A 10,578-nucleotide genomic window follows, 5' to 3' on the forward strand; every position below is an offset into this window, starting at 1 on the left:
ACCATTCGCCCGAATCACAAACGCCCGAATTACAAACGCCCGAATTCCAATCGCCCGAATAGACCATTCGCCCGAAAAGACCATTCGCCCGAAAAGACCATTCACCCGAATGACCATTCGCCCGAAAGACCATTCGCCCGAAAGTCATCCGCCAATTCCATGCAATTTCTTTGAACAAGTTTTTTTTCTGGTTTGTCATGATGAAAGTTTAAGGATTGACGCATGGTGTACTTAGTATCCGACCAATCGCAAGAACAGCTGGATTAGTGCCAATAATAATCGTATTAGCTTAGTTTGGAAGAACAGCCTATGTTTTAAAGAAGGCCTAATTTCTTGTGAAAATATTACATAATAGGTCAATAATTGTTAAAGCATGGTTGATCGAGAGGATAACGCAAAAGTTCAGCGCAGAGTAGTCAGCACTTTTAAGTTAATAGTGTTCACAACTGATCTACTCGGAATAACTACGTTTCGTTAAAACGAACAATAGTTCATAAAAATTAAAACGTGTGAGCTAACGGATGCAGAAAAAAGCATCAAAATGGCGAGAATGCGGCATTCTCATTTGAATAAGCTTTTCTTTTGAATCCATGTTTTGAATCCAGAAGTTGTGAAAAATAAAACGTCAAGGTTCCCCATAAAATAACAACTTAAAAGAACAGCCCACGATTGAAAGAAGGGAGAATTTCTGGTAAAAATGACATCAAATTGAATTTAATTTCCTTGAAGGTAGAACTAGAAAGAAAAGCCTATTAACAAAAGAAGGGACAATTCCAATAAATGTTTCCACAGCTATATTGCTGAAAATGTTTATAACAGTATAAGTCTTATATCAGACTATGTTCAAAGAAAGCAATACGCGTGGACGACACCTTAATTGATTTCAGAAAAGTATTATTATGATTATTATGGTTTTCGGGCGAGTGGTCTTTCGGATGAATGGTATTTTCGGGCGAATGGTATTTCGGGCGAATGGTCTTTTCGGGCGAATGGTCTATTCGGGCGAATGACTTTCGGGCGTTTGTTACATTCGGGCGTTTGTCATTCGGGCATTTGGAATTCGGGCGAATGGTTTTCGGGCGAATGGTTTTCGGGCGAATGTGACAGAACCACCGTTGCACATTGGAGTAAATCACATCAAAACCTGATCATAAGTGGAAAAACTCAAAATGAAGTAATTGGGTTTTCCGTTGTGTTTTTGCTAAGTGTAGTTATCGTGTAATCGTTTGACAGCTACACACTTAAAATAAAGTACCGTATTCAGCTGTTCTATTTTCGGTAAAAGTTCAGATTACCGAATGTTCAGCAACATATTACCGAAGTTCGTCAAAAAATTACTGAACGTTCGGTAAACTCTACTGAATCATCGGTAATGTTTACCGAACGTTCGGTAAAAATTAGCAGAACTTCGGTAAAACTGTGCTGAACTTCGGTAATCCGAACTTTTACCGAAAATAGAACAGCTGAACAAGTAACTCTAAAATAAGTGTGTAAGCAGTGTCCAAATGTTTTGTTTACGCTTATCAGAAGAGGATAAGTGAAGCTGAAGTTTAGCCGTTTTCTTTGATATGACTCACAGCGCGTGCTAGTTTTGACCGTACAAAGTGAATGAAATTGATAGTTGTGTGGGGCTGAGTCGACATGCTGTTCGCAAGTCTATGTTTCATAACTCTCTATGTCGACTCTGCACCAACGAGCACAGTCCAAGCGAGCGAGCGCGGCATTACGTGAGCAGAAGTCTATCAGGTAAGACGCAATTGGGCTCGTTCTCCCGGCCAACCAAAATGGGTGATTTCCTGACGGCGGTTTGCATCTTCACATTTGGCGACCGTGACAGGTTTTTCTGCTGCCTATTATCCGATTGCAGCATTAAAACGAACAGATTTCATTGGTTGTATCGTTATCCGAAAGGAAATCACCCATTGGCAAGTGTAGTCGAAACTAAATGGCCGCGGAAAGGGGTCACCGAGACAAAGTCTAACACAGTGAAAGGCAGTGAGAGTGAGCGAAAAAAATCAATTCAAATAGGCGAGACTTACAATCGTTTGATCAACATTGTGAGTGCAAGCTAGTTCGTTGGAAGTGCCACGGGAAACGAGTGTTAGTAATGATAAAGCAGTGAAATCGTGTGTTGAGAGGACCACAAGTGACGTACGTGTTGGATGCAAAAGAGCGAGTTGAGAGGACCGCAATCGTGTGTTGAGAGGACCACGAGAGACGAACGTGTTCGACCATGTTCGAAAAGAAAGAGCAAATTGATAGGAATTCAATCGTGTGTTGAGAGGACCACGAGTGACGTACGTGCTGATGCAAAAGAGCGAGTTGAGAGGACCGCCATCGTGTGTTGAGAGGACCACGTGAGACGAATCTTTTCATGTAGAAAGGGCGTGTTGAGAGGACCGCAAAGTTTAGGTTAGAGTGCATTGGTAAGACAGCACAATGTGAACGTGTGATAGGACGATAGGACGATTAAATAGGGCCATACTTGTGTGTTCAGAAAGTTTGTTTTGTGTGTATGGAGCTTACTCTAACGTACATTATAAAGCCATCTCAAATTCTCCTTGTTAGAAATACTCCGATGGAGATGCCTTTACAATGAAATGAGAAAATAACACCGGAAAATTGGTTTACTTTATTTCATCCCATAGATTCGGAAAGTGAAGAATAGATACGATTCGGAATGTCCACTCCGGGAAAATATGTTCGTGCTCCATCAGTTGATCCAGAAAGCGGAACGGATGAATCGGCGTGTGGTGATGAAGGTAATGGGTTGTACGCTCGTGCTCCTCGCAGCCCAGTCGATAGTGATCCGGTTGATGAGGTTGACGACCACCAAATTGCCCCACCGGACCATCAGCTTGAGCTTGAAAACCGCATAAAGGAACTTGAAAATGTTATCATGGAACTAAAGAAGGATGGCAACGTCACTTGCCCGGATAATCCAGCTTTGAATCCGGCAGCCACCCCGGCCAGCACTCTACACGTCCCATCGAACATCGCTGCCGAAAGCACTATTCGCTGGGATAGTATCACCCCGTTTCCGAAGAATGTCCCAGCAACCAAGATGTGGGAGGCATGGACTTGCTTTATCGAAGATTTCCAAATGGCCACATCACTGTCAAACATCCACAATCCGAAACGTCGTGTTGATTTACTGCAGCTATCCATGGGCGAGGAATTGAAAGGGATTGTCCGTGCTGCCAAGCTTCGACCAGATTCAGGAGACGAAAACTGCTACGACACATTTGTGAAGAACATCGATCTGTATCTGAAGTCAATGACCGATCCAGCTGCAGAACACGAAAGCTTTTCCACTATGCGTCAAGAGGAAGGTGAGTCTGCCGTAAATTTTCATGCGAGATTGACAAGGAAGGTTCAGCTGTGCGGCTACAGTCAGAATGACCAGGACCGGTTTGTTCGAACCCAGCTTCTGAGGGGCCTACGGAATGAAGAGCTCAAGAAAGCTGCTCGTACATATGGCCATGATTCGAACTTCATTGTTCAGTCAGCAACTCGCGCAGAGGCATATCAAGCGGAAAAGATGGAGAAGGCGTCCTCTGTGATTGAGTCGAATGCGGTAACAGCAGGTACTAGTCAGTATCGTGGTTCCCAGGATCGTTTCAAACGCAGAGCTGAAAATCAACCCAAGTTCGGAAACCAAGCGAAGAAATTCCAGCCAAACAGAACGTCGTCGTACAGAGACAGAGCACACGTGAGCCGTCGATCCAGATGCGTCAGGTGTTTTCGTTCGTCGCACAGGAGCGACGAGGAATGTCCAGCAAAAAGGAAGAATTGTAATTCTTGTGGCGGCCTTGGACATTTTGCGGTTGCGTGCCGTGATCAACGGGTAAATGCGGTCAAGAACGAGAGTCTTCCTGGCGAAGTTGAGGAATCGAAGGAACAGGTAATTAATTGATGACCTACAATATTTTTTGTGAACAAACAATGAATAAAATGAACTCGAAGATATACATTAATTGACATACTGTTCTTATCCGAAATATTTTTAGCAAATCAATGCTCTTTCGCTCGAAGACGTGCTTATCGATTGTCGAATCGGTTCATCTCTCCCGATAAAGTTCCTAATAGATTCAGGATCGGATGTGAACGTCCTGGGAGGGGCTGACTGGGACATCTTGGAAAAGCAGCTTGAAGAGGGGGTCGTTAAAATTATTCCTTCGGAGAAGCTCTCCTGCCATAATCTGCAAGGCTACGCCGCTAACGAACCGATGAAGGTTGAGAGGGCATTCACAGCAACAATTGAGGTGAGTGGTAATCAGTCCGAATCAAAGGTTACTGCCGAGTTCATTGTTGTAAGGAAAGGCAGGCGATCCTTGCTAGGAAGAAGCACGGCCAGTGACATGGGACTTCTGAAAGTAGGAGAATCGATTAATAACTGCGAGCCGGTATTGTTCCCCAAAATGCCCGGAGTCAAGGTTAAGTTCAGCGTGGACGAATCAATTCCACCTGTACGCAACGCCTATTATAATATCACTGCTGCGTACCGCGAAGCTGCTCGTCGAAGGCTTGAAGATATGGAGGCACAGGGGATCATAGAAAAGGTTGTCACTGCACCGCAATGGATAAGTGGCATGTCCGCAGTCCCAAAAGGGAAAGACGATTTTCGCCTGGTTGTGAATATGCGGGCCCCAAACAAAGCTATCAAGCGAGAATACTTTCGGATGCCATGCATGGATGAAATGAGAATAAAGCTACATGGCGCAAAGTTTTTCTCTAAACTAGATCTCGCTAATGCGTTCTACCACCTCGAGCTGAGTGAGGAGTCGCGGGATTTAACAACGTTTCTTTCGGAAAATGGCATGTTCCGTTTTACTCGTTTGATGTTTGGGGTCAATTGTGCGCCGGAGGTGTTCCAGCGGGAAATGACGCGCATCCTCAAGGACATCAAGAATAAAATTGTGTACATAGACGACGTGTTGTTATTCGCGGACACAATCGAGGAGCTGAGGAAAACGGTTTCACAGGTTTTGCAGATATTGCGTGCGAATAATCTCTCATTGAACAACGATAAATGCCAGTTCGATCGTACTCACATCACGTTTTTGGGTCACGAAATCGATGAGAACGGTTTCCATATCGAGGAAACGAAGGTTAAAGATATACAAAAATTTCGGCAACCAACAACTGCGTCCGAACTAAGGAGTTTTCTTGGACTAGCCTCTTTTGTGAGCTCGTACATTAAAAGTTTTGCGGATATCTCTCGCCCGTTATGGGCCGTTGCATCTTCGCAAAATTGGAACTGGGGAGAAGATCAGAAAAATGCATTCGAGGCAATCAAAGATCGTATAATACACTCTACTGTGTCCCTTGGATACTTCTCGGAATTCGACCAGACCTTCCTTTACACTGATGCCTCTCCATGCGCTCTAGGAGCAGTATTGGTCCAGCAAAATGAAGACGGAATATATCGGATTATAAGCTTCGCTTCAAAGTCGCTGACCTCAACGGAGAAGAAATACGCCCAGAACCAGCGAGAAGCTTTGAGCGCCGTATGGGCCGTGGAGCACTTCTCCTATTTCTTGCTCGGAAGGCGCTTCATACTACGCACAGATGCTCAAGGAATGGCTTTCATTCTACGAAGGTCACGAGAGGAATCAAAAAGGGCTCTAACGAGAGCGGACGGTTGGGCTTTACGTTTAAGCCCATACTATTATGACATTGAGTATATTCGAGGATGTGAGAATATTGCAGACCCCTCATCTCGTCTGTATGAAGGAGACGACGAGGCCTTCAATGAAGAAGTAAGCCCATGGGAGATTCGTCTTTTGGAGTCGCAGTCCAATGATTTCCTCACTGAAGAGGAAATAAAAGAGTCAACGAAGAAGGATGATACACTTCTCCAGGTAATTTCCTCGCTGGAATCAGGAAAGTGGCCCAAGCATTTGCTGAAGTTCAAGGCAGTTGTACACGAACTTCAGTATTCAAACGGGATACTGCACAAAAACGGGTGTGCGGTCATCCCTCACAATTTGCGTGACAAAGCACTCGAAGTAGCACACTCGGGTCATCCATTGGAAGCAAAATTTAAGAGCATCTTGAGGAGACGCGTTTGGTGGCCAAAAATGTCGAGCGACGCAGAAAAGTGGGTAAAATCGTGTGCTGCTTGTGCGGTGAATGGACGACCAGAGAGACCGACTCCTATGCAGAGATCCTTCGCTCCCAAGGCTGTTTGGGAGACGATTGCGCTCGACTTCAACGGACCGTACTTGAAATTCGGAAACATCATGATTCTGGTGGTGATTGATCTGAGATCGAGATATGCAATTGCGCGTCCTGTTAAGTCGACAAAATTCGAATACACAAAAGCAGTGCTGGATTCCATTTTTGAGAGGGAGGGTTTTCCGAGAGCCATCAAATCGGACAATGGACCTCCATTCAACGGAGACGAATATTCACGTTACTGTAACGAACGTGGCATTCAGGTCATATTCTCGACCCCATTTTACCCACAGCAAAACGGGCTAGTGGAGGGGTTCATGAAAGTTGTCAACAAAGCTATGTGCACTGCAGTGTCTACAGGCAACAACTATATCGACGAATTGCAAGCTGCAGTGAAAGCGTATAATGCCGCAGATCACACAATCACCAAAGTTCCGCCCGAGGAAGTTCTTACGGGGCGTAAAATCAAGCGTGGGTTGCCACTCCTACGTCACGGGGAGTCACAACACGACGCAAACGTGCTGGATACCCGTGATCGTGAAGCAAAATTGCAGTCCAAGGATCGGGAAGATTCTCGTCGTGGTGCCAAGGCCTGTCGAGTGAAGCCGGGTGACTCAGTGATCGTGGAACGCCAGTTGAGGACGAAGGGCGATAGTAGATTCGGGATGAAGCGATTCGTTGTATCCGAGGAACGCAACGGGAGTCTGATTCTTTGTGATCCAGAAGGTCAACAGCTTAGACGTCATGTGTCCCAGACAAAAAAGGTCGGCGTGTGGCGGGAGCAGAAAACAGCGGGTGTTCAGGTTGAAAGTCCAGGAATAGCCTCCAACAGTGACCCAAACCAGCGTCCAGCGAGAGAGAAAAGGACACCATCCTATCTCTCTGATTACATCCGTTTGGTTGATGAGCATCCACTCGACCTGAGCAAGAAAGGGAAGAATTAGTAGGAATTTGTTCAAATTCTTCGACAACTGATTTAACTGCACAATTACTTTTAATCTACTCACAATAAAATTAATTGAAGTAACAATTTGATTCCACAATGATTTCATGTATTTTCTTCCGGATTCTGCAGGAATATCTTGATTGCACAAAAAAAACTCGTCCTTTTGCTTCGGGGTTCAATTTGAAAGTGATTTGCATTTCGATTTATGTCAAGTCATGAGTCATGGCATACTTTTTTCTTATTTAAGATTTGTGGCAATGCTGTCTTACGCCATGCTGACAAAAGAATGCGTTTTTTTACCAGGTCTGGAAAATTTATTTGGGGAGAAGGTGGATGTGTGGGGCTGAGTCGACATGCTGTTCGCAAGTCTATGTTTCATAACTCTCTATGTCGACTCTGCACCAACGAGCACAGTCCAAGCGAGCGAGCGCGGCATTACGTGAGCAGAAGTCTATCAGGTAAGACGCAATTGGGCTCGTTCTCCCGGCCAACCAAAATGGGTGATTTCCTGACGGCGGTTTGCATCTTCACAATAGTCAATCAATTTAACGATGCAGTTTGTTAAAGAAGGTTAATGTTGTTATTCTGTTAATTTGAAACCCAAACAAATTAGCGTTGAATTTACATATATAATATGAAAATATTGAAAAAAAAATATTTGATGGAATCCTTTACCGTACATTCAAAATGAAATAAGTTGATTTTCCGGCTGTTTCCGGAAAATCTGCTTTTAGTGTATGATAAAACTATTGTTCCTCTTTCAAATGCAGAAAGAAAACCTTCCGGATGTTTCCGATTTCAAAAGTTGCAACACTTTGAAAAAAATCGTGATAATTATATTATTATATGATATTATTTGCCTTAAAACACTATTTGGCCCTCTGAACGTATTTTTGCTGAAAACTAGAACTCAACAGCTTTCAAGCAAAAAAAAAAGAAGTTTAAAATCGGTCAACTGGTTCAGAAGTTGTGATTTTTTGAAAAAAATTAGTTTCGAAAAATCTTGACTTTTACAATTATAAAATTGGTCACCATAATGACGAAATAAAAAATATACGAAAACTATGAAATACGTTTCATTACTAATTTGGGTTGCATTTGGGTTGCGAAAATGCGTCAAAATAATTTTGATCAGTTTTGATGTACTAGGTGCTCCACTGTGCGTTGGTTATTCCGGCTTACGCTTAGGACATCGAAGCAGACTCCCTATTATGCCCCGAACCAACAAAGGCATATCAAGCTCTGTTCACTAACTCTCGCATGTCAGCAATGGACCCCAACCCAGCCAACACGAAGTCGTATATGACGTAGAATAGGATACTAAAGTGGAGGCCATATGCGTACATGCTCCCATTTAACCGCGTGTAAAGTGTACGCATATCGCCTCCACTTTAGCATCTTATTCAACAGCATATGCGATCGTGTGTTGGCTGGGAACTCACCGATCGGCCGCAACAAAACCAACCCTCACACTATTCCAAAAATGATTTAAATTAACACCTAAAATGCAATTAAGTTTTATACACCTAAACGTTTCAATAAAAAAACAGGGAAAGGTATGCATGCTCGTCCGTTGGTTCGTTATACTTTCATCTGCTGGTACTTCTTAAGCATGGTTAGTCAACTCGAGCAGGAATATTGTCTACTCTGAGAAAACACCGGGCAGCTGGCCTAGGTCGTAAGGACGTCTGGTCCACTGCCCAGACGTGTGAAGACGTCCCTGGTAGTTACAAAAGCTAGACTGTTTCCAAGAGTTTCACATACGATTTCTCCTTTAGTCCCAACTGGGCGTTCTCCAGTAGATTCCCATGGAACTTCTCCAGGAGTCTCACTTGAGATTTTCCAGAAGATCAATGATAGAATCTCGGAGTTTTACCAATGATTTCTAAGGGCCCATATATCTGAGGCGGTAAACGCACGGGTATTCAGCATGACCATGCTGAGGGTGACGGGTTCGATTCTTGGCCAGTCAGGATCTTAAAGGAAATTTCCTTGACTTCCTTGGGCATAGAGTATCTTCGTGCCTGCCACACGATATACACATGCATGGTCATTGGCAGAGGAAGCTCTCAGTTAATAACTGCGGAAGTGCTCATAGAACACTAAGCTGAGAAGCAGGCTTTGCCCCAGTGAGGACGTTACGCCAAGAAGAGAGAGAGACCAATGATTTCTGCATTTTCCACCTGGGATTTCTTCAGGAGTTCCACCTGTGATATCTGTAAGATATCTCGATCTTGGATTTTGCCAGACGTTCCACTAATATTACCACTTGGAATTCTGCCAAGAGTACTATCTATGATTCCTCCAGGATTTCGACTTGGGATTTTGCAGGAAGTTCTAGCTTAGAATCACCAAAAAAATATTTTTTTTTACAAATTTCTCCAAACAATTTCCAAAGTTCTAAATTATATCAAATGGTTCGCGGAGTTTTTAATATTAAGTTTTTTTTTTCGAAAATGTTAAAGATAACTTTTTGACATTTCTCAATAGGATGTTTACAGCGTGCGTTACGAGTTTTCACAGTAGACATTCGTTTGATGCAAATGCCAAAAGAAAATCCGCCAAGTACAACAATTTTGCAATTATTGCACCGCTATCCGTCAACAACGTTTTCCTGATTCCTGATGTAATACCGTTCATGAATATCCAGATCTAATCTTAGAATTGTTCTGCAACTTAAGTAACTTTTGCAAGAAATTTCTGGAATAAATCCGAATGGAATTCCAGAAATAATTTCCGGATGAACACCGGAAAAAAATCTGAAAGTAATTCTTTATGAAAATTTCATGAGCATGAGCATGAGCATAGATGACCGCACAATTCGTAGTTGCTACTCCGTGATTGACCAGAGCAATCGAAATTGCACAAGGAACCAATGAATAGGGCTTGGGACTAGCTTACTATTCTCAATGTACACAGGTCGAGAGCTCTCAACTTTAATAAGGTCAATAACGGCGCCGGCCACGTCCTTACGGTCATCGAGGATGGAAGGGAATGTTAGTAAGACAAACGTTGTTAAAAAGACCGCGAATCGCTGCATCTCCACGTTTGTCTCAGGAAGGAATTTTTTGTTAGTAGGGTAAGGTACATTGTCAGTCCGGGAGTCACCTATGGTTGGTGATATGATTTGACAATGGATCAATATACACAAACCGCCGTTAACAACCGACCACTTTTCGACGCAAGAACTAGCCAAAAAGAAAATTCTATCGCGCGTCTCCACTCCACTAGGGAGCAGAAACCTTAAGTCTATTCCACACAAAAATACACTGAACGCGACTCACTTGTCGGCGCCCGGATTTTTTTCTCGACCGGCGAACCCGAACTAACATTTTTCACTCTTTTGTGTAAATGCAAAAAATGAAAGAAAATATTTATTATCAACTAAAAGTGTATTGGAAACTAGCGCCGACGGGAAGCGAAAAATTCGGAACCGACTCAACCACGGCGCG

The 10,578-nt window shown here is 43.4% G+C and overlaps 1 protein-coding gene across 1 annotated transcript; it reads left to right on the forward strand.

Annotated features, from left to right (window-relative positions):
* The first annotated feature begins 2,680 nt into the window (after positions 1–2,680).
* LOC134289089 (uncharacterized protein K02A2.6-like) lies at positions 2,681–7,124 on the forward strand. The gene is made up of 2 exons (XM_062855087.1): positions 2,681–3,904; positions 4,011–7,124. The coding sequence occupies exons 1-2, from the start codon at positions 2,681–2,683 to the stop codon at positions 7,122–7,124; spliced, it is 4,338 nt and encodes a 1,445-aa protein (XP_062711071.1).
* Positions 7,125–10,578: the final 3,454 nt, after the last annotated feature.

This window comes from Aedes albopictus, chromosome 1 (assembly GCF_035046485.1).
Source record: "Aedes albopictus strain Foshan chromosome 1, AalbF5, whole genome shotgun sequence".
NCBI classification, from domain to species: Eukaryota; Metazoa; Arthropoda; class Insecta; order Diptera; family Culicidae; genus Aedes; species Aedes albopictus.